The sequence below is a fragment of the Thermobia domestica genome, chromosome 18, assembly GCF_964235325.1.
Source record: "Thermobia domestica chromosome 18, izTheDome1.hap1.1, whole genome shotgun sequence".
Lineage (NCBI taxonomy): Eukaryota > Metazoa > Arthropoda > Insecta > Zygentoma > Lepismatidae > Thermobia > Thermobia domestica.
The window spans coordinates 53,311,788-53,337,872 of NC_137471.1; the positions used below are offsets into that span (position 1 = coordinate 53,311,788).

At 36.3% G+C, this 26,085-nt stretch overlaps 1 protein-coding gene across 1 annotated transcript in view; it reads right to left on the reverse strand.

Moving 5' to 3' along the window:
• The window catches only part of LOC145675973 (choline transporter-like protein 1), a 156,114-nt gene that overhangs the window by 73,076 nt on the left and 56,953 nt on the right, over positions 1-26,085 (reverse strand). Inside the window, exon 7 of the mRNA XM_081746802.1 lies at positions 3,304-3,367. Within this exon, the coding sequence (XP_081602928.1) occupies positions 3,304-3,367 (64 nt within the window). The remainder of the gene's footprint in view (positions 1-3,303; positions 3,368-26,085) is intronic.

Here is a 26,085-nt window from a genome sequence, read left to right on the forward strand (position 1 = left end):
TCACTATAGAACTTGTGGTTTCTGATGAAAAAAGACACGTGTTTTCCACACATATTTTTTTGAAAACTAACTTAACACCATTCAGGGAGTTCTGGAAAGACCAAAACAAATAATAATCTGACGATGACAAGAAAGCACCACGTGGTGAATGCACTAAAACCTCCAAGCCAAATTCTCTAAATTTCTAACGACACTGAACGCTGCGGTGCCTCAATAGTAGAGCATTCACCTCTGGTACGTGGTTCCTAGTTCCATCACAGATCGCACTAAGTGGACTTTGTGGTGAAGAAACATCGTGTGCATGGTTTTCTTGGGGGTTCTCCCATTTCCTCCCACTTTCTTCATTCCACCATTTTATTTGTTTCTTATCATTCCCGTCTCCGTTAGCCTACCTGGAATAAGCAAAACGTAAAACAAATATTTCATTTATGTCATCTCAATTCAATTTCTGATGGGTCGTTAAAGTTGTATGCGGTCTGGTATTGTTAGCGTAATGTACGACACCCTTTCTGTTGATCAGTTCCGGTCGTTTTTTGAACTACTAGTTACACTTCAACTAACTTTTAATAGAATAGTTCCAGTGGCTGCAGCTAACGATGCATGATACCCTTCCAATCTCACCAAACGCACAGTACAGGGTGATCCGGAAGTAGGCATACCCCCCTTTAGTTTCAACAGTATAGTGTTAGTTATGGTAGAATGTCTGTACACAGTTATTTGAAGTCTTAAGAGTTTTAAGAGTCACAAACATCGGTATGATCACCATCCATGTCGTAACACAGCTAAATTCTGCGCCAAATTCTCGCGGATGTTTTGCGGAGATACTCCGGAGTCACGAGGGTGAAGGCGTGTTCCACAGCTGCTCGTAATTCCTGCGTTGTGTGATATCGAGTGTTTCTTTCTTGTTGCTTTATGAAACCCCAGAGAGCATTGTCTGGTGTCGTCAGATCGGGACTTCTTGGAGACCAGGCAAAGGAAGCTGGTGAAGATGCACAACCTCTTCCAATCCAGTGGCCAGGAAACGTCTGATTCAGGTAATTGAGCAAGTGAATCGCAAAGTGCCCTGGTGCTCCTCCATCCTGCTGTATCACAACAGAGTCTTTGATACCATTTTCTTCCAGTTGAAGCACCAACCACTCATTAAGCATCTCCAGTTAAGAATGTCCAATAACTTTGTCTTCGAAGAAGTAAGGCCCAAAAATGTGTGTTGCACTCATTCCAACCCACACCATCAGGGATGGTGGGTTTCTCTCCATCTCTTTGTAAAACCGAGGATTTTCCTTACACCACATTACAATGTTCCAAGAATGCATACTCCGGTAGATAGCATACTCGTCTGTGAAGAGGACTGCACCACGAGATAATTTGGAAGGGAAAGGAGAGTTCTGCATGTCTCTTTCCGAGCATCCATGTGGGCGTCACTCAGTTCATTCACAAGCATTGGACGGTAAACCTTCAATTTTAGATCTTTAATGTGCCTCACCCTGGTGGTCCGAGGAATACCAAGCTCCGAAGACCTTTTACGTGTTGATTTTGAAGGTGACTGTTGTAGTAATGCTTCCTCTTCATGGAATGTTTCCCTCCGTTTTATCGGTCGACCGCCTCGAGGAAGGTCTTTCAACTACCTGTAGCAAATGCACGTTTTTCCCACCACAACATTGTTGCTTTTGTTGGTGGATCAATACCAAAGCGGTCTGTAAATTTTGCTTTAACACTTTCCATGGTGTCACCTGTATAACGTCTTTCGTGAAGCCAAACCGCAACAACTAATCCTTGTTCGATGCTATATGGATTTGATCACACATTGTTGATTACTATAACTTTACTGCAAACAACTGTTACCAAGCAGAAAACAGCAGAAAACAAATGAACATGGATAGCAATGTTGCCAGACAATGCCAAGCAATATTACTAAACAAATATGGGTAAAACCTAAAACCGTCAGAAAACACCAATTAGGGGTACGCCCTCTTCCGGACCACGCTGTATAATCTTCCTGGGCGTCTGGGAGTGTGATTTTTAGCAGATACTGTGGATCTTCTATTTTTGACCACGGTCTTTTTCGAGGTTATCCACTTATTATCAATAGTGATAAATCGCTTGGGGACTAGCTCAAGTTCGTCATGTTTCAGTAGAGAATCACAGATAGAACATCGGTCGAATAAATGTATTTGAGTCAGATCATGTGACATTGAAATGTCAAACGGTTTAATTCTGTTTTGTGATGCATGTTTAGGTTTTTGGTGATGTCATTATTGTTTATATGCCGATCTTGCTTGACTTTGGCCAGAAAGCCTCCCACTGCGAGGAATGTTTAGGACATAGAATTTTCTAGAACAAAAGCGACTGAACTATCTTTAGACTGTATCTTTTGATGACGTATCCTGCCCATAATCAGCTCAAATTTCCTCACGGTCCTTCGCAGCTTTTCCACCTTTATCGAAATGAAATTATAAAATGTAGTGTAACTTTGCACTCATCTACACGCCTCAATACTTTACGTCTTATCATAAGAATTCCAAGACTTTTTGCACAACTATAGTCACACTTGTCAGTTGACAAATGAAGTTAAGCCTGACCCACTGCGACTCTGAAGTTTGGGATATTAATTCCATCTCTTGTGCAGAAGGTTCAATGCTTTTAAGACTACCTGTTTATTTTTCTATAATATCTTGCTCGAGTGAGGGTTAAAAGGCTTGTGTATTCCTTTGAAAATAACACATAATTTCAATATCATTGCATATAAAAACTTTTACATTAGTTTTTCTTCTTTCTTTTTACTGTTTAAATTTTACCACCTTAAAATTTGTCAGTACGTTTTTTTAATGATTAGTAGTTGCATCATCATGCTCAGAATTGATCATGATTGTATTTGAGATGTGAATTAAACGTTTTTGGTTTTAGTACAAATAAAATTCAAGGTAATTATACTTTTCAGAATTATTGAAGGTACTAATGTAGTCACTCATACAACTTGCTGGTGTTTTATGTTGAACGTCTAGCGAAAGCTTGCCCCCTATACAGCTTTTCCTACCAACGATTCACAACAGTTAAAACTATTTGGTACACAACTCTGTAACTTGAAGCGAAACAGAAATGTGTTTTCAAACAGTTTTAGTATGTCTATTTCGAATTATTATTAAGAAAGGCTACATAGAGAATAACGACTTTTGTTATTGTTTCTACAAAAGACCCTATAGGGTAATTGGCCTCTTGAAAAAATGAAACTCTATAAGGAAAATATACAACTTTGCTAGCGAGTACTGGTATATTTTTTTAAATATTAGTAGCAGGTCTACTTACCGAGAGCGATGAGGCACATGTAAAGAATCTCTCTCCAGCACATGTCCAGGTCCTCTGACACTTCCTGTGGAAATATTTGAAACAAAAATGATGCTATAGTTTCGTACTTTAGAGACATTTAACTGCAGGGATGTAAATAAGCAACAAAATTTTATTAGCCCAAGAGAAAAGCTACTAGCCCACATCTCACATCCCAATCGTGATTTGTATAGACTGACCAGACGTCCTTTTTTACCCGGACATGTCCTGTTTTACAGACTCTAGGAAGGCGTCCGGGGGGAATTTTGTAGAAAATAGTCATATGTCCTCTTTCTTCGGGTTTCTTTATGAACCATAATATTCATACAAATTAACACGTTAAAGAAATATTGTATTTTTACCTGATTTTTGACAATATTAACGAAATTCCAGTCTTTTCTTAAATGCCGGTAATATAGCAGATGGACAACAGGTATCTAGCAATATTTGAGTTAAATACTTTTCTGAATCAAGAAATGAAGAATGTTTCTCAGAGTTACTGAAAATTGCTGATTTTTTTCTCATTGGTTAGCCATTGTGCAGCATAATTTTAATGAATATTCATGTTGTGAATTCTATGATTTCCTTTTGAAAAATAAACAAATGTTAGGGAAGCATCAAAGAAATATGATACAGATGAAAATGAAAGCAAATCCAATTAAGCATGAGTAATTTGTATGAAAAAATACATCATTGTTGGATCAGTGTAGCGTTTTAAGTTTATTACAGTAATATAGTATACCATATTTTCTACCTCAATTAAGTTTTGTTACCATTCAATGATTTTTGTTCATAATGCCAGATTTAAGAAAGAAATATGAAATGTATTTCTTAAAGCTCTTAGAATATCTGCTTACATTATATATAAATTCTTAACCCTTTCAGTGTATAATAGTTTGTGATATTGCTTATTTGTCTTACAACCACCTCATCAACTTGAAACGATCATAGGCGACGACCTAAGTCCACAATAAAGATATTACGGTAATTATTATAGGTATAGATATATTGTTTCGGTTCACGTTATTTTAGACAAACGTCCTCTTTTTTGAAGTCAGTAATCTAGTCACCCTAGATTTGTATAGTCTTTATTGTTTAGAAACTCGCCCGCACTGATGAACCACTCGCCCCGGGCGAGTGGTTATTTGCATCCCTGATTTAACCTATTGTGCTATGTAGTCAGTTGGCATTAGCAGTTATTAGGCTCTGGTTTGACTAGCACAGCAGCTACTTGGCTATAACAGTAATTCCCATAATTCATTTGACCCTATCAGTGATGAAGCTCATGTGTGAGGTGAAGTTTATGTGAGCGCTGCTGTTGATAATGCCAGTTAGGTGATGTTAGTTGAGAAGTAAGGAATCGAAAGGGATCTACGGAACAGCATTATTTTGTACTGGAAATGTGTTGGAAACATGGCCATAATTACGGTGATATTCAATTGTTTGTAGATCGTTTTCCATCTGGAGTGTAGTAAAAAATAATGTGTTTTTTTCTTCTTTTGTGATACCTGCATTTATAACTCAATGTACAAATTTATATGGCACCCTCTTACAATATTTTTATATCAATGGCAATATAACTGAACTTCTATCACGTCCATTACCGTTTAATATGCATCTGTTTATTAACAGATCATTTAATTTAATTTTTATGTCGCTGTTAATCTTTTATGTTGTTTTAGTGTAGGTCTAGCTATTGTTTCCATTAAACTGTTTATGTGTATTTATTAAAAATTTACTTCCCCAGATAGCAATTTACGTAGGCACTTATAAAGGATATGCACGGGCAGTGGCGGCGATTAGTGGGGGGGGGGCAAGGCATGATCTCAATATTTGTATATCAATGTTAGGTTCCCTGGTTGTTTCTAACACTTTGTTTGACGAAAAGTTGTATAATTAATAGGATACTATCTTTTTCAGTTAAAATAGCGTACATCGTATTTCATATTTTATTAAGTAAATTGAAAAGAGGAACGCAAGTAGGTACTAGTCCTATGAAAGTGTAAGAAGAGATTTGATTCCTTGCTCAAGAACATCTTAAAATTGTGCTTCGAAAATTGTATGATCAGATTATTTAATAACGAATTTGTAAAACAGATAAATAGAAAGGATAATATTAATCATAGTAATGCATAATGAGACTTGTTTTGCAAACTGGAGATTAATTAACAACTTACATTTTTAATTCCACACATGCCATTAAATCTACGTTATTACTCTTAGAAGGACAGTAAATGCTACAAGTATATGCTACGACATTTAAAGAAATATTTACTTTGGCAGCTTCCCGAGACATATTCGTTGTCATTAGGTACAGTTTTCACTTTCTTGGAACACATCAAAACACAACAATACTTAGAATCACTCCACACTCCAGTTATACAAAATAATCCTAAAACCTAGAATTATGCTGAATTCACTAAATTTAATTGTATATACACTCGTACATCCATAAATACACCACTTACTCGTATATTACACTACAAAACAATGAAAAAGGTTGAAGTTGTCTCTTATTACTTTCTTTTTAATCAATATTCCCTATTATTAGAAAGAAGAAAAGACATTTTAGCAACTGTCGACTTGTGTGCAATTAAAGAATAACTTGTGAAAGTTTTTTTTTCGAAATGTTGTCTCAATTAGTTTCAAAGCGGTTGACTAATATATAGAGCCCTTGTAAGAAGAAATTAAGTACCCTGGAATTGTTGCACTCCAATCGGTTAATTTTTGGTCAATTTTGCGTGCCAATTAAAACCCAATTCTTATAGCTTTCTTAACTCCACAGGAAGACAACCAATAGGTGCTCACGCAAGGCAAATATTATATAGCACCATTTTTTCTATAAACCAGTTATAAGATACAAAAACTTTACGTTTTCAAATGAAACTATATACATTAATTAGTCACTTCGAAAAAGTGGGGGGCAACTGCCCCCTTTGCCCCCCCGAATCGCCGCCCATGTGCACGGGGAGCAGTATTAGTAGGTTTCCTTAAGAAAATTTCCCCCGACAAACACAAAATTTGATCTTATTAAATTTTACCTAGTTTGTTGAGTGCCCAATTCCTACGACAGAAATTAATGTGATAAGATTAATATAGCTATATATTAAAGGAAGTGCCAACATTTGTTTTATTCATTTGCTTTTTGCCTCTATTGTTTTCACTCTTTCCTTCGCTTTTTTTAAAACACAAAAATACACACAAATACAACTAACCAACAATGGGTACAAATTATGCTACAAATTATTGCTGTTGTTAGTTTATTTCTGGAGAGCAAAGAAAAATTTAAGCATTTATATCGGTCAATCAGTCAGTGCGAGAATTTCCTTGGATCTTGACGTTTTTAAAAAAAAATCCCTCCCTTTTTGTTAAATTTACCCACAAAATTTCCCTCAAACTACCACCACTAACGGCAAGATGACATCTTGTGTAACACTGTGTACTACTCTATTAACTTTGCTCTGTAGTAACATTGTTGTTCTGTTTAAGTCAATTCTCATTGACTTAAAGTTAACTCCCATCCAGTGGCGTAATAAGAACAGGTGAGGCCCGTGGACAGTGAAGGTCCTTAGCTTGAAAGTACAAGAAATCTTAGTGGTGTCAGGACTCAGATAGTGTTTGAGATAAACATTATAATAATGGAATATTTCTGTTTACTATTGAACTCGAGTGCTTATTTAGTATACATAGTTTTATTTATCAGTAGTAATGGCATGACTTGAGGACACTTTTTGGCCCCTGGGTCCCTGCCTCAGGACCCATGGTCCCTGGCCGGGGTCAATGACCTAGGGGTACATAGGACCACCCCCTCTAAATTTTGGCAGGGGTACCTTGGCCCACCCCCTAAATTTTGGCAGGGTACATAGGACCACCCCCCTTAAATTTTGGAAATTGCCAAATCTAAAAATTTGGTATGGTAGCCTAGGACCACTGTATGTACCTCTATCCGTATTGGGGGTCTATGTCGTTCCCTTTCATGGGTAAAAAATTGCCAAAAAGTCAAATTTCGGGGGTTTTTGACCTAATTTATCCCCTTGGATGAGGTGTTATTACCCTATATGGTTATATGGGCGTATACAGGGGTCCATTCCCTTTCATAAGACATGGGTATATTGATGCACCCCTTGAAAAATTTGGGAGGGGTACCTTGGCCCACCCCTTAAATTTTGGAAATTGCCCAATTTAAACATTGGGTGTTATAGTACAGGACCCTAATATGTATTATGATAAATTTGGGTGGTCCACCTCATTTCCTTTTAGGGGTACATAGGACCACCCCCCTTAAATTTTGGAAATTGCCAAATCTAAAAATTTGGTGTGGTAGCCTAGGACCATAGTATGTACCTCTATCAGTATTGGGTGTCTATGTCGTTCCCTTTCATGAGTAAAAAATTGCCAAGGTTTTTGACCTAATTTATCCCCTTTGATGAGGTATTATTACCCTATATTGTTATATGGGCGTATACAGGGGTCCATTACCTTTCATAATATATGGATATATTAATGCACCCCTTGAAAAATTTGGGAGGGGTACCTTGGCCCACCCCTTAAATTTTGGAAATTGACCAATTTAAACATTGGGTATTATAGTACAGGACCCTAATATGTATCATGATAAATTTGGGCGGTCCACCTCGTTCCCTTTTAGGGGTACAAAATTGCCAAAATATAAACGTAAGCAATACGTTATACCACGTGTTTGGTTTTTTGGTCGATTTTATCCCCTTTGATGAGGTGTTATTATCCTATATAGTTATATGGTCATGTATAGGGGTCCATTACCTTTCATAAGATATCGGTATATTTGTGCACACCTTTAAAAATTTGGGAGGGGTACTTTGGCCCACCCCTTAAATTTTGGAAATTGCTCATTTTATATATTTGGTATTATAGTACCGGACCCTAACATGTATTATAATAAATTTGGGTGGTCCACCTCGTTCCTTTCTAGGGGTACAAAATTGTCAAAATATAAACGTAAGCAATACGTTGTACCACGTGTTTGTTCTTTTGGCCCAATTTATCCTCTTGGATGAGGTCCTATTACCTTATATGGTTATATGGTCATGTATAGGGGTCCATTACTTTTCATAAGACATGGGTATATTAATGCACCCCTTTAAAAAATTTGGGAGGGGTACATTGGCCCACCCCTTCATTTTTAGAAATTGCCCAATTTAAACATTTGGTATTATAGTATAGGACGCTAATATGGATCACTATAAATTTGGGTGGTCCACCTCGTTCCCTTTTAGGGGTACAAAATTGCCAAATTTTAGTACAACCACGTGTTTGGTTTTTAACCTAATTTATCTCCTTGGATGAGGTCCTATTACCTTATATGGTTATATGGTCATGTATAGGGGTCTATTCCCTATCATAAGACATAGGTACATTTGTGCAATCCTTTAAAAATTTGGGAGGGGTACTTTGGCCCACCCTTAAATTTTAGAAATTGCTCATTTTATATATTTGGTATTATAGTACAGGACCCTAACATGTATTATGATAAATTTGGGTGGTCCACCTCGTTCCCTTTTAGGGGTACAAAATTGCCAAATTTTACTACAACCACGTGTTTGGTATTTTGGTTCAATTTATCCCCTTGGATGAGGTCCTATTACCTTATATGATTATATGGTTATGTATATTGGTCCATTCCCTATTATAAGACATGGGTATATTGATGCACCCCGGGAGGGGTACCTTGGCCCACCTCTTTATTTTGGAAATTGACCAATTTAAACATTTGGTATAATAGTATAAGACCCTAATATATATTACTATAAATTTGGGTGGTCCACCTCGTTCTCTTTTAGGGGTACAAAATTGCCAAAATATAAACGTAAGCAATACGTTGTACCACGTGTTTGGTTTTGACATAAGTTATCCCCTTGGATGAGGTCCTATTACCTAATATGATTATATGGTTATGTATAGGGGTTCATTTTCTATCATAAGACATAGGTACATTGATGCACCCCGGGATGGGTACCATAGCCAATCCCTTAAATTTTGGAAATTTTTCAATTTGAGCATTCGGTATCATAGTACATGCCTCAACATGTATCATGATAAATTTGGGTGGTCCACCTCGTTCCCTTTTAGGGGTACAAAATTGCCAAAAATATAAACGTAAGCAATACGTTGTATCACGTGTTTGGTTTTTGGCCCAATTTCTCCCCTTTGATGAGGCTCTATTACCTTATATGGTTATATGGTCATGTATATGGGTTCATTTCCTATCATAAGACATGGGTACATTGACGCACCCTTTAAAAATTTGGGAGGGGTATCTTGACTCATCCACTCAGCTTTAGAAATTGTTTAATATAAGCATTTGGTATCATAGTACAGGACTTCAATATGTACCACTATAAATTTGGATGGTCCACATCGTTCCCTTTTCATAGGTAAAGAACTACCAAAAAATCAAATTTCGGAGGTTATTGACCCCTATTTAGCATGTTATATGGTTTATTACCTTTATATGTTTATGTGCCCTTTTAAATTTGGGAATTATCAGGTAACATAATTTGGTAAACGTTTTCTAGGACCCATTGGTGTTCCTCTTATGGCCAAATATTCAAAATTTAAAGGTTATTGACCGGCTTTATTATTGAATAACTACAGGATTTATTACTTTTTCATAAGACACAGGTGTATTTGTGTACCAATCTTTAATTTTGGGAGGGGTACATTTCTTATTGTCATATCAATAATTGGTAATTGGATAGTATCTCATTCATTGGGTAAATCATTGTGATCACGTGATCAGTTATTGACCTATGATGGGATTAGGAGTCCAGGACATTGGTACATTGAAACTTTGTAGGATAATTTGATAATGCGTCATTGGTATTGATTATTACAGCCAAATATAAACGTAAGCAATACGATGTACCACGTGATTGACCTTGATGAGGTAGTGTACAGGGATACATGGCTAACCTTATTGAATCTTATGACTCATAGTCTTAAGGGAATACATGCTACAATACTGGCAAAGTTATTGTTGATGCAATTTGATTGGTTGATCACTATCTTTCGTGCAATCTGATTGGCTGATCACTATCTTTCGTGCAATCTGATTGGTTGCTGATTTTCAAATCTTTGCTGCTTTCAGTTTTGTTTTAACATTTGAAAAGTTTTTGAATTTTTTTGTTTGCAACTTTGGTTTGACATTTTTTCGTTTGATATTTTTAGTTTAAAAATTTTTGTTTTGAAATTTTTGTTTGAAAACTTTGTTTCAAAATTTTGTTTGAAACTTTTCGTTTGAAATTTGTTTGAAAAATTTTTGATGAAATTTTTGTTTCAAAATTTTGTTTGAAAATTTTTTGTTTGTAAATTTTTGTTTCAATTTTTTTGTTTAAAATTTTTTCGTTTGAAATTTTTCGTTTCCAAAATTTTTTTCTGTTTAAAAATTTTTGTTTGAACAGTTTTGTTTGGAAAATTTGTTTCAAATTTTTTTATTTGAAAATTTTTGTTTGAAAATTTTTTGTTTGAAATTTTTGTTTGACATTTTTAAAAGTTTGTGCACTCATTAGTAAAGAACCGGAACTGTTTAGAACTAAAACCTCTGGCAACATTGTGGTGCAATAGTACACGTCAGAACCTGGGGTTGTACTTGAAATGAAAAAACACAATTCATTGAAATGGATCATTTTATTACACTCCACATACATCCATACCAGATAGTGGTTCTGGATATTGTCGATACAATGTATTTTGAACTTCTTGCACTAGTTTGTCTTTAGCGTATAATTTTAATTCCAATTGAAGTCTTTTAAGGTCTATTGCGATATCAATTGGTGGAAACCCAATGTCCATTTGATCACAAATAAACTGTTTATCAATACAGGTATGCACCCACGAACGATGTTGACAACCATCACAATATCTAGATACATGTTGTACAATATGCATAACACATTTTTCAAAATAGTACTTTTTCAGGAATATACTTGTTTTGTTGCACACTTCCACTGCATGTTTCACACACTGAAATACGCTGATGAATTTGTTCCATTCCGTTTGTGTTAGATACAACATGTTGCGAGGGACATGGAATGTACTCTTTTTACGTAACAGCACCATCTTCTCTTCGAGGACTGTACGCATCACCACTTCATGATTTGAGCCTAATGATTTGACTATGGTCACATTTAGCTCATCATGAAAATAATCGTTCATTTGGTCGATTCGTGAACATAATATTTGCCATTCTTCACAGGTCAGTTGTACACCAAATTGTTCTGCTTTGCCCAATCGAATCACTGGTTCAAATGTTCTAGCACTGATACCAATCATCACATGCTTTGTTTGAAATATATTTATTGGATAATAGCTTGCGAAGATGAACTCTTTATCGTTAGAAGTACACATCTTTCCTCCTGAAAAGCACTTGCTCAAATGATTTCACGGTATTGGTTGATTTATAGAACTACGACTGACGTCATTGGAAAGGAATGTGCTGACATTTGAATTCATGATTTCATCACAGTTACTGACGTCATGCCGAGCAACCACATTCATACAACTATGTCTGATGTGTTGATGTTTGAATTCATGATTTCATCACAATGGCTGACGAATCCGGCTGTGTACTAAATTCAAATTGATGACTTCGACCCAAGAGTCTTTTATAGCATAAAGATACAGATCCAGTATTTAAGAAACGCAGCAGTTCTTCTTGTTTTGATGCTTCCATGGGTAAATATCTTGCTGGTAAAATTATATTCTTATCATTTTCAAGCTTCACTACGATTCTTAATCCAAACTCTGTAGGGATCATTTGGCTAGCTAAGATTCAATAAGGTACATTCTGTTGTAAATCAGTAATCTTGGTAAATGATTTCATCACATCACGTGTGTTTAGAAACTGCAGACAAGTAGCCATGATGATGTTATCATGAATACTAACGCGAACGATACTTATATATGATGCAAAACTGATGACGTTTCATTATCATGTTCTGACGTGTACTATTGCACCACAATGTTGACAAAGGTTTTTGTTCTAAACAGTTCCGGTTCTTTACTAATCAGTGCACAAACTTTTAAAAATGTCAAACCAAACTTTCAAACAAAAAATTTTAAACAAAAAAAATTTGGAAACGAAAAATTTTCAAACAAAAACTTTTAAACAAAAATTTTTAAACAGAAAAAAATTTTGGAAACGAAAAATTTCAAACAAAAAATTTTGAAACAAAAATTTCAAACAAAAAATTTCAAACAAAATTTTCAAACAAAATTTTTTTCAAACAAAAACTTTCAAACAAAAATTTTACGTTTCACGGTTAACCGTCAAACGTTATCCGGTTTTTAACTATTCGATTACCAAATAAACGGTTTTCATCATATTTATCAGTGAGTGCAAAATGTTGAACGAAACCAAGATTTTTAAATGTTAAAACAAAACTGAATGCAGCAAAGATTTGAAAATCAGCAACCAATCAGATTGCACGAAAGATAGTGATCAGCCAATCAGATTGCACGAAAGATAGTGATCAACCAATCAAATTGCATCAACAATAACTTTGCCAGTGTTGTAGCATGTATTCCCTTAAGACTATGAGTCATAAGATTCAATAAGGTTAGCCATGTATCCCTGTACACTACCTCATCAAGGTCAATCACGTGGTACATCGTATTGCTTACGTTTATATTTGGCTGGAATAATCGAAACCAATGACGCATTATCAAATTATCCTACAAAGTTTCAATGTACCAATGTCCTGGACTCCTAATCCCATCATAGGTCAATAACTGATCACGTGATCACAATGATTTACCCAATGAATGAGATACTATCCAATTACCAATTATTGATATGACAATAAGAAATGTACCCCTCCCAAAATTAAAGATTGGTACACAAATACACCTGTGTCTTATGAAAAAGTAATAAATCCTGTAGTTATTCAATAATAAAGCCGGTCAATAACCTTTAAATTTTGAATATTTGGCCATAAGAGGAACACCAATGGGTCCTAGAAAACGTTTACCAAATTATGTTACCTGATAATTCCCAAATTTAAAAGGGCACATAAACATATAAAGGTAATAAACCATATAACATGCTAAATAGGGGTCAATAACCTCCGAAATTTGATTTTTTGGTAGTTCTTTACCTATGAAAAGGGAACGATGTGGACCATCCAAATTTATAGTGGTACATATTGAAGTCCTGTACTATGATACCAAATGCTTATATTAAACAATTTCTAAAGCTGAGTGGATGAGTCAAGATACCCCTCCCAAATTTTTAAAGGGTGCGTCAATGTACCCATGTCTTATGATAGGAAATGAACCCATATACATGACCATATAACCATATAAGGTAATAGAGCCTCATCAAAGGGGAGAAATTGGGCCAAAAACCAAACACGTGATACAACGTATTGCTTACGTTTATATTTTTGGCAATTTTGTACCCCTAAAAGGGAACGAGGTGGACCACCCAAATTTATCATGATACATGTTGAGGCATGTACTATGATACCGAATGCTCAAATTGAAAAATTTCCAAAATTTAAGGGATTGGCTATGGTACCCATCCCGGGGTGCATCAATGTACCTATGTCTTATGATAGAAAATGGACCCCTATACATGACCATATAATCATATTAGGTAATAGGACCTCATCCAAGGGGATAACTTATGTCAAAACCAAACACGTGGTACAACGTATTGCTTACGTTTATATTTTGGCAATTTTGTACCCCTAAAACGGAACGAGGTGGACCACCCAAATTTATAGTAATATATATTAGGGTCCTGTACTATAATACCCAATGTTTAAATTGGTCAATTTCCAAAATAAAGAGGTGGGCCAAGGTACCCCTCCCGGGGTGCATCAATATACCCATGTCTTATAATAGGGAATGGACCAATATACATAACCATATAATCATATAAGGTAATAGGACCTCATCCAAGGGGATAAATTGAACCAAAATACCAAACACGTGGTTGTAGTAAAATTTGGCAATTTTGTACCCCTAAAAGGGAACGAGGTGGACCACCCAAATTTATCATAATACATGTTAGGGTCCTGTACTATAATACCAAATATATAAAATGAGCAATTTCTAAAATTTAAGGGTGGGCCAAAGTACCCCTCCCAAATTTTTAAAGGATTGCACAAATGTACCTATGTCTTATGATAGGGAATAGACCCCTATACATGACCATATAACCATATAAGGTAATAGGACCTCATCCAAGGAGATAAATTAGGTTAAAAACCAAACACGTGGTTGTACTAAAATTTGGCAATTTTGTACCCCTAAAAGGGAACGAGGTGGACCACCCAAATTTATAGTGATCCATATTAGCGTCCTATACTATAATACCAAATGTTTAAATTGGGCAATTTCTAAAAATGAAGGGGTGGGCCAATGTACCCCTCCCAAATTTTTTAAAGGGGTGCATTAATATACCCATGTCTTATGAAAAGTAATGGACCCCTATACATGACCATATAACCATATAAGGTAATAGGACCTCATCCAAGAGGATAAATTGGGCCAAAAGAACAAACACGTGGTACAACGTATTGCTTACGTTTATATTTTGACAATTTTGTACCCCTAGAAAGGAACGAGGTGGACCACCCAAATTTATTATAATACATGTTAGGGTCCGGTACTATAATACCAAATATATAAAATGAGCAATTTCCAAAATTTAAGGGGTGGGCCAAAGTACCCCTCCCAAATTTTTAAAGGTGTGCACAAATATACCGATATCTTATGAAAGGTAATGGACCCCTATACATGACCATATAACTATATAGGATAATAACACCTCATCAAAGGGGATAAAATCGACCAAAAAACCAAACACGTGGTATAACGTATTGCTTACGTTTATATTTTGGCAATTTTGTACCCCTAAAAGGGAACGAGGTGGACCGCCCAAATTTATCATGATACATATTAGGGTCCTGTACTATAATACCCAATGTTTAAATTGGTCAATTTCCAAAATTTAAGGGGTGGGCCAAGGTACCCCTCCCAAATTTTTCAAGGGGTGCATTAATATATCCATATATTATGAAAGGTAATGGACCCCTGTATACGCCCATATAACAATATAGGGTAATAATACCTCATCAAAGGGGATAAATTAGGTCAAAAACCCCCGAAATTTAAATTTTTGGCAATTTTTTACTCATGAAAGGGAACGACATAGACACCCAATACTGATAGAGGTACATACTATGGTCCTAGGCTACCACACCAAATTTTTAGATTTGGCAATTTCCAAAATTTAAGGGGGGTGGTCCTATGTACCCCTAAAAGGAAATGAGGTGGACCACCCAAATTTATCATAATACATATTAGGGTCCTGTACTATAACACCCAATGTTTAAATTGGGCAATTTCCAAAATTTAAGGGGTGGGCCAAGGTACCCCTCCCAAATTTTTCAAGGGGTGCATCAATATACCCATGTCTTATGAAAGGGAATGGACCCCTGTATACGCCCATATAACCATATAGGGTAATAACACCTCATCCAAGGGGATAAATTAGGTCAAAAACCCCCGAAATTTGACTTTTTGGCAATTTTTTACCCATGAAAGGGAACGACATAGACCCCCAATACGGATAGAGGTACATACAGTGGTCCTAGGCTACCATACCAAATTTTTAGATTTGGCAATTTCCAAAATTTAAGGGGGGTGGTCCTATGTACCCCTGCCAAAATTTAGGGGGTGGGCCAAGGTACCCCTGCCAAAATTTAGAGGGGGTGGTCCTATGTACCCCTAGGTCATTGACCCCGGCCAGGGACCATGGGTCCTGAGGCAGGGACCCAGGGGCCAAAAAGTGTCCTCAAGTCATGCCATTACTACTTTATCTCTATGTTAGAGAATAGCTAAAAAAAACTAGATACTCGAACCTTAAGAAATTGACATCCTTCTTAATAAAATTTACATTTTTGAGAAGACATACAATACTTGATGATAACGTTAATTTTTCATCACTTGATATAGCAGGCAGGAGTACATTTGAAGAACTCAAAAGAAAATGCATTATAAGACATGAAAGAATGAAAAAAACACAAGACGTTAATCATTAACGAACTCCATGTCTTGTATGTCATTTTAGTCTTCAAGTTTACTCCTGCTATCTTCTGCGTTCTGCTGTTGCGGATTTTCAGTACCGCAAAGTTGTCAACTAACTTTCCTTTATCCAACTGTTTAGTAGCCTCATTTTGTATTAAAATAATGGTCAACTATCAAGTCTTTCTTGAGACATAATAGTCCGTAAAAAGGACTTGATTTTTTTTTTTTTTAACTTTGAAAATGATCTTTCAGCAAAGGCAACTGCCACAGGTAACGTCAAGAACAAGATGTATGCACCAGTAGCCTCTGGTAAAAAAAACTTGCCATTTTAGATGTTACAAGTAAATCAAACACTTTACTTGCTGTAGTCAGATTTTTCAGATCATTCATCAAATAGTTACTTACGAGATGTCTTATGTAAATTGTACACACATTTATGGACGAATCTTTCAACTCTAATTCTGACATTTTTAAGATTTTTTTTAGGAAACTAATATTTGAACGACCTTACCGCAAACTGAAATTCTGTAAATCTGTATTCCAATTGTCCTATTGCAGTATCCACTATTAAAAAAAAATCACCCGAAATTTAGCTTCTGCATTTCTTATAGGTTCATTGCAAGACAATTCCTCAAAATAAGACTCAAAGTTTCGATTTCTTTTGTCTTGAAATGTGTGGGACAGTCCTCAGCTATCAGTAAGAGCTTTTGCTGTAGGTAATACACTGTCGTTCCAGATGTTCCGAAGTCGCACAAGGTTGAGTTTTTTTGTCATACTTAACAAATACACTCCTATACTTAAATCTACTGAAATGGACTGTAGTTCTTTGGAAGCTTTATTTAATGAGAAATAATTTCTTCCCAAATCGCCAACAGAACTATGAACTCAAAACTTTCTAATTTCAAATGCAAAGATTTGGCATCACTTCGCTCCTTAGATTTCTTAGAAGTATGCATTATTTTGATCAAAACTTGTAAAACATCTTTATAACGACTTCTCAAAGCCCTGAAAGCCTCAACGTGAAGCCCATCGGGTTGGGCACAATCTTTTAAATGTAAGTTTTTGGAAACTATTTTCAGAACTGAAAGCTATTTCTGCCCAACGGGTCAAATTACATCTGAAAAAATTATAAATTTCCTCTACAATATCAGAAAATACCGTAGCTTCTACTACTGTGTTAACAGCGTCACTAATCACGAGGTTAAGATAATGAGACGCACAGGGCCTTATGCAGAGTCGTTTTGACGTCTGATGAATGTCCTACTACGGGTTTGACTAACGGATGGTTATTAAAAGTGTATTCAGAGTCTCTGATTAGGACGTAGAACTTGACGAAGTTAATCACATGTGACTAATTAATCTAGAGCAGAGACTAATCTTTTACCCACGGTTTAGCGTGCGACACAACATTTCGTATTTCGTAATTCATGTATTTTCATTTTTACAGACTACGCATACGCTCATCTAATTTTCAGCAGTTGCCATATTTATTTTTTTCACCCAATGCATTAGGGTTATATAAGTTAATCATACCCAAATCATCATTTTAGTTGTACTCAGTTGACTCTGAGTACCAAAAAGTGCACTTCCTTAGTAAAGAGTTAGTATGCTTACTAACTAGACTGTGACTAACCCTCGATTAACGAATTCTCTCTGAATACCGCCCACAATGTACAGGAGAAGAGCTAACAAAATCTTTTAATCGATTCTGTACACCGGTGTATGCCTCACTCATAATAGATGCTCCATCATAACCCTGTCCTCTACATTTTTGTATGTTAAGTTTCCTTTTTTTTTTTTTTTTTTTTTTTTTTTTTTTTTTACAGTAGTTCATAGAAGATAAACAAGTTTTCAGCGTTTGCTGTCTCAATATTAATGAATCTAAGAAAACTTTCATTAATATTCCAAATTCTCTTTTAAAATCTATCTTAATCTACCTAATTACAATACTTAATTGATTGCGCCCTGTAATATCATTGGTTATGTCTAAAAGCACAGAAAAATAGGGAGTACTTCTGATGGCTTCCAGGATATGAGACCGAGTAGCATCGCCTATTAACGTAATAACTTCATTTTTAACCTTGGCACTAATACACTTAACTTTATGCCCAGAACGATTTAATCAGGGGCAAAAGTACAGGGGAACGCGGGGGACGTAGTCCCTTCACTTCCCAAAAATATCTGTGGCGTCCCCCACTTTCTAAAAAAAATTACAATGAGCAAAGGTAGGCACGGGGGAGGGCGCGACGTCATGCATTCCCCTACCTTTTCAAATCCAGTTTTACCCCTGGATTCTTGTAGCACTAAATCAAACTGACCTATAAGATACACAATGCTAAGAAAATTTTCACCTTCACAAAATGCTAAACTAACACTTTCTTCATGGCCACGAAATGGCAATCCAAGCACATCAAGAGAGAAAATGATCGCAACGATCCTCTGTAATACTTTCCTCCAGAAGTTGGCCTCTTTACTGAATTGCAGTTCCTGTTGCTTGTCGATGATGTTTCCCTTGTTCCACGAGTCAAATATTTCCAAGGATTGTCGATGAAAGACATGTGTCTCATTCCGACGAATCTTTAAACTAGGGATGGCCAATTCCGGAATTTTTACTTTCCGGAATCCGGAAAGTAAAATCGGAAAATTCCGGAATTCGGAAAAATTCCGGATTTCGGAAAAAATCCGGAATTCGGAAAAATTCCGGAATTCGGAAAAAATCCGGAATTCAGAAAAATTCCGGAATTTGGAAAAAATCCGGAATTCGGAAAAAATCCGGAATTCGGAAAAATTCCGGAATTCGGAAAAAATCCGAAATTCGGAAAAATTCCGGATTTCGGAAAAATTCCGGAATTCGGAAAAATTATTTTTTCTTTTTGTAATCCTAAGAATTTTGTTCAAATGCAAACGAACAAATTTCCTTTTTGTAATCCTAAGAATGTATGATGCAAGTTAAGCTGAAACTTACATCCTAAAGTATACACTACTCAATCTTCCCATGGTTAATGAGATGTAGTCCAAAAGTACGATGTACTCCTAATATTTAATTTTTGTTTTACTGTGATATTGTCCAGAGGTAAGACATATATCACACTGAGATAAACAACTTGACATAATGAAGATGTTATCATACGTAGTTTTCCAGAAAATCGTGAGAAACGATTTTTTATGAAGTTAAAATATGCGTCGCTTGTTGCCAGTGTGATGCAATTGATAACTTTTATGCTGGAATAGTCTTATTATTATTATTATTATTATTATTATTATTATTATTATTATTATTATTATTATTATTATTATTATTAATCGTTTATGTACTGTAAAAGAAAAATATGAACCGTTAAGTAGTAGATTTTATCTGTTGTTTTTTGATATCTTCTAACAGTAATAACAAATTGCTTGTAAATACGCAATGATTATCAAGGACAATGGCATATTAATGTAAGGACTACTCTGCAGACTACCAATAAACAATAAACAATAACAGATAAACAATAGTCCCCCCCCCAAAAAGAAAAAGTAACTAACTTGGGCACGTCAGAATGTTCGCGAGAATATAGGGACGCATTGAGACTAGCAAAAAACGTGGTGTTATTATTACTCAAAGGGCCGTACGATGGAGGCTTTAACGTTAATGTTAATGGCACCAATGAGCACTTACTTGCTCTAACGGTTAACCTCATTTTTGAGATGATTCTTAGAAGTGGGCGTGTTGGCATGCAGTTGGAGTACTAACGATTTGCGTCACTATCGAACACTAACGTAGCACTAGCGACGTTTAAAGTCGAAATTGGAGTCTGACATAAGTGGCTTGTCAACTTCACGGACATTATATTTTCCTTGAATGCGAGAATTTTGCGCCCTACCACAAAAATAGGAAAAAATGCGCTCGCAATATATTTGCACTGGGATGTTTGCGCTCTACCCCAAAAAGAGGGGAAAATGCGCCGGCTATATATTTGCACTGGGATGTTAGCGCCCTACAATTCAACTTATTATTGTATTGTGTAAAGTAACTTCCACTCGCACTTGAACTAGGCTTGCCTCTCATCGTCTCAGTGAGTTACTCCATCCGTTATAATATTCCGAACAAACGAAAAAAATACAATTTTAGTTCACTAAAGGGCAATCCATACAAATACAATTTTTCATTATACTACAAAATTTACAATAAAAGTATAAATGACTGATATATAATTATTTATTAATATAATCAAAGAGTATAATTTAATCTACAAAAGGCTGTTTGGCTCTACCCAGATATCTCTGTTCACAATCCTTGCGAGTTGTTTGGCTTTTCAGGACACAAAATATAGAAAAGAAAATGTAAAGTGAATGTAAAATCAGTTCAGTAATATTATCAAGAAAACTATGTACAGTGTGTTTACTTGCTGGAATTACACTTCAAACACACAATTGCGTTCAGTCGTTCTTTCAGGAAAAATGTTCCGGGGGGCACGTTTAGTATTCCGGAGGGGGGTCACTGTTGGTACTATTCTATTTATTATTATATTATAGACGTATTATTTTGGTCTCCTCCGAGGGGGCACTCTGAGAACTCTGGGGAGGCCAGTGTTCCCCCAAAATCATCTCTGGAAGAAGCAGTGATTGCGTTGATCCGTTGTGTTCTTTTGGCTTATATTGAAGTTTATTCTTCCCTTATATAGCCACAATGAAAATAAATGACAAATGGCATGGTTGTGGGGGGAGGATTGTTTATGCTGTAATGTCAGCCCCTCCGAGGAAATGCGTAAGCTCCAATAGTTTCTTTTATTTCGCAGGGCTCAAACTTCCCGGTGGAGGTACATCGCAGGCGCAATTTTCCCTGTTCTTGAGGTAGGGCGCAAATTTCCCAGACGCAAAATTCTCGACACCGTTCGAATGACCTCGGAAGACGATATCTTTTTCAATACTTTTTTTATATTCTTTTACTCGAGATTTCTTCATAGCTTCTTATTAAAATACTTACTAATATATCCTCATTTTATTGTCCTAACCAATCAATATGGGTATGTTGTCAGTAAAATATTTAGATTGATCGAGCCTCTGGTGTGTAACCACAGTGTTTCATATCATGCACCCATTAGAAATCTTGGCTAAACGAACCAATATATGTTGCCAATAAAATAGTTTAGAATGATTGAACCCCTGGTAAATAACCACAGTATTTCGTGACAGATCCCCCCCCCTTCCTATTACCATATTCTAGCTACGTGCCTGACTCAGCTAATTCTCTACATTCTTTACCAAGCACACATTTTCTAAAGCGGAAAATGCTCTCTAAATACCTAAGCTCATTATTTTCAGCAGATACACAAACTGGGTAACATTCTATCTACATGAATGTTATATATGTCGATTACTGGAAACCGCTTCTCGCTATCTATTACCATATTTACTATATAATGATTAACGTTAAAACCGGAAATGGTTGATTTGTACCGCTTCCGGTTTGAATATTACATTCATCAGGGAACTCGATTCTTAACTATTGACTCTGTACATCATGGCCAAAATTGATTGGTAATCCATCAGATAGTTCTTGAGACTGTTTGTTTCACTGACGGACAGAATGAATATATGGCTATAGAGTTTTGATAAACTAAATTCGTTAATGAGTGATGATGGAACAAATATAAGAAAGGGAACCAAGAGTACCACCGGGAAAATTTTCGAACACAAAATTAGCCATCGAAAACCCACATGTCCTGGGTTAGAATACCATAGATGAAAACTCTACCACTGAGTCATCAATCACCCGCTTATTAGTTTTGTTAACTATTATATTAATATAAATTAATGAATGCCTGCTTATGTTAATTATTGAACAATTACATTGTATACTTCGTAAAGTCAAAAATTATAAATTTGTATTTACTGTACATACAGTGAGCGCAGAAAGTGTTCGTACACCTATGCTATTGAAACGAGAATGCCTGCGAAAAAGAAACAGAAAATTTAAGAAGTGTAATAACACGCACAATATGAATAATGAAAACTAAGCTTTATGAATATATCAATAAAGAACCACAAAGACAAGTTTAATGGTCAGAAAGTAAATAAATTCCGTAGAAAATGTATAGAGTAGACGCAAAAAGTGATCGTACACCTGACGTACGAATACGAAACAAAGATACCACAACTGGGGTTCACTAGTATTTACCTGAGTATACACCTCTGTATAGCATGACGAGTAACAAAATGAGTTTAGTTGTGAATAGGAGTGAAAAAACTGCACGGTGGGCTGTCGAAATGGGAAGCAACCGAACAGAAACAAATGAGGAGACAAGAAAAGTAATTATTAAAGTGCATAAGAAGGGTAAGTCTTTGAGAAAGATAGCAAACCTCAGGGGCAGATCCAGAGGGGGGCGATCGGGGCCATCGCCCCCCCCCCCCCACAAGAGGAAACTTTCTTATTTTATATATAAATAAACCCATCCATAACAAGTTTGGAGCTCTTAAAAGTAGCAGTATTACTGCCGACCGCCCCTTCCCCAGAAGTCCGTCCTGGATCCGCCCCTGTATAGAGTAGCCACAACCGAGTATTTTCCGCTGTATGTTTGGAGTCGTTGTCTTGCTGAACAATAAATTGTTTTCAAGAACCATCTTCTGGCACTAGTATGGAGATATTCCTTTAATATGTTAATATACACTTTGTGGATCATCACTCCATCGATAAGGTGGAGACGACCCACTCCTGAGGCACTCATACAACCCCAGACGAGCACGGACCCTCCTCCATGTCTTACTTTAGGGACGAGATTTTGAGGATTCATCTCTGTATTCACCTTGCGCCATACCATACGCCTCCCATTGGACTCGATAAAATTAAATTTATTTTCGTCCGAAAATATGGCCCTATTCCAGAAAGAAGCCTGATCCCTTATCTTTATACTCTTTTTCAAACTTTAGTCTCTTTATACGATTTGTCTTGTTCACCCAGAACATTTTCCTGGCTATCCGACCATGATACCCTGCAAATATTCCGCCACCGCGTGTTTCCAGATCCGTTGCCAATTGCACAGCACTACTTTTTGGAACCTTTTTTCTTTCCCTAATAATGTAACGTTTAACTTGTTCACTCAACACTCTTGGTCTTTCAGTTCTTTTTTTTTTATTATTATTATTATTTTTTTTATGGTTTCGCACAGTGATAGAAACATTATACATCGCAATTATTGTTTGTACTGTTGAACAAGGCCTGTCTGCAAGGTTTGCCAGGGGCGGATCCAGGACGGACTTCTGGGGGGGGGGCGGTCGGCGGTAATACTGCTACTTTTAAGAGCTCCAAACTTGTTATGGATGGGTTTATTTATATATAAAATAAGAGTTTCCTCTTGTGGGGGGTGGGGTGATCGCCCTCCTCTGGATCCGCCCCTGACTCTATAATACCTTGAAACAGCTTCGCACACCTCCCCAATCCCCAGACATGAACCCCATAGAACATCTATGATCTGTTCTGGAGACAAGAATCAGAAGGCACAGCTTGTCTACTAAAGAAGGCCTAAGAAAAGCTATTCAAGAAGAATGGGACATAATCAGTCCCGAAGCTACAGAACTACGAACTACTACAGGTGAAATCAATGCCACGAAGACTACAGACAATCATTAACGCACAGGGTAATCTCACAAAATATTAAATAACGTAATATACTTTATAAGCATTAATTCAAGCATAAGTGTACGGTGACTTTTTGCGTTTACAAAAAAGGAATTCTCTCTTTTCTTCTGAACAAAACAGTGATTGTGTTTGTTTGACCTTTCTCTTGTATATAGAAATAAAATGTATGAATGTGTAGTCTTAATTCTGGTTATATATATATTTTCCACCTCCCGTTCTCATGCTAGCTGTTTTCAATATAAAGTATGCACGGTGTACGAACACTTTCTGCGCTCCCTGTAGGTATGTTGACAATAAGCGACTGTTATTAGAATATTTGTTGAGATTTATCTTCCTTCACTGCCTTTCGTCTGGTTAAAAAGTAGTTTGCAGTGCTTTGGAGCAGCTGCAGGTGGGAACGCGATAATGTTTGAGACATACCGGCGACTTTTTGGTGTGTGAAAATAAGACCTTTTTCATAAAGTAGTAAATAACTGCAGTAGCAATTGCCTACGTAAATGATAAAGACATATCCAACTATAAGAAATTAATACAGTATATATAGCCTATTCATTATTGTGTTTCTCTTTTAACAGCTACTAGCTAAGGATGGACAATTCCAGAATTTTTACTTTCCGGAATCCGGGAAGTAAAATCGGAAAAATTCCGGATCTCGGAAAAATTCCGATTTTTTCTAAATTCCGGATTTTTTCCGAATGTCGGAATTTTTCCGAAATCCGGAATTTTTCCGAATTCCGGATTTTTTCTGAATTCCGGATTTTTTCCGAATTCCGGAATTTTTCCGAATTCCGGATTTTTTCCGAAATCCGGAATTTTTCCGAATTCCGGATTTTTTCCGAATTCCGGAATTTTTCTGAATTCCGGAATTTTTCCGAATTCCGGAATTTTTCTGAATTCCGGAATTTTTCCGAATTCCGGAATTTTTCCGAAATCCGGAATTTTTCCGAATTCCGGAAAGTAAATTTTCCGATTCCGGAAAACAAAATTTCCGGAATCCGGATTCCGGAAAAATTTGGCCATCCCTACTTTAAACATAGATGCTTGCTCTTGCCTTTTACTCCGCTAATCCACTCCCAACTCGTGTCAAGTGATGACTGATCACCAAAAAGCCAACATGCCTCGCTGTGAATTTGTAGTCCATTTGCTGTTACATTGGAATAAAGTTTTGTTGAGAAAATAGGCCTATTGTATTTCTGTACTTTAAATGTACCAGTGGGTTGACACGGACCATGTTCAATTATGAGGTGTTTTACTTCGTTGCTTGTAATCGTAGCTGGATAGTGACCTCATCAATTAGATATTTTCGATGAATATCGAACGAATACCAACTCGGATTCACTAGTGTCTCCAACACCCATGCTTGTATCTTCATTACTTTTGCTGCTGGTAGCACGACTTCTCTGCTGTTTCGATGCAGACATACTTTCTTCAGCTCTGTTATGTTGAGTATACTCGACCATTTCAACTTTAATTTGATTAGCAAACTCTTCAAGTCTTGGGATATTAGCATATTGTTTATCATTGCTGACTAGCCTTCTTGGCCTTGATCAGCTTCAGAGCTACCTGTAGCTTGTGCAAGTGGAAAGAAAAACGTCTCAATTTCGGAGCTTTTCTCGGTTTTCGGTGTTTTGGTCAATTTCTTCAACATACATATCAATAAGAAGATTCAATTCTGGAGAGTCACTTCCTTCCTGACACTGACTCGTGAATGGATTTGCTGACAAATATATGTAAAGGAAATACTCCGCTATAGTACACTTACTTTAACAGTTTAATACTAATTCCCCTCCATTATATTTCTTACCTTAGTATGTCATCACTCTTTAATTATATTGAAACAATATTTTTTAAAAATACAATCTTGCTGTCTTGTATGAATACATTCCCTCCGCCCGTAGTCTAATTCATTCCACAGTTTAGGACAAACTCAGTTCAAACACTCGTGAATAGGGCAGAAAATCCAAGAATAACACATATCATGTAGGAGATACCAGAAAAGTGCCGCTGTAACTACTTGGCCATTTTTACTTATAAAGACACATGGTTGAATGACAGCCTACTGAAAGTAGTCT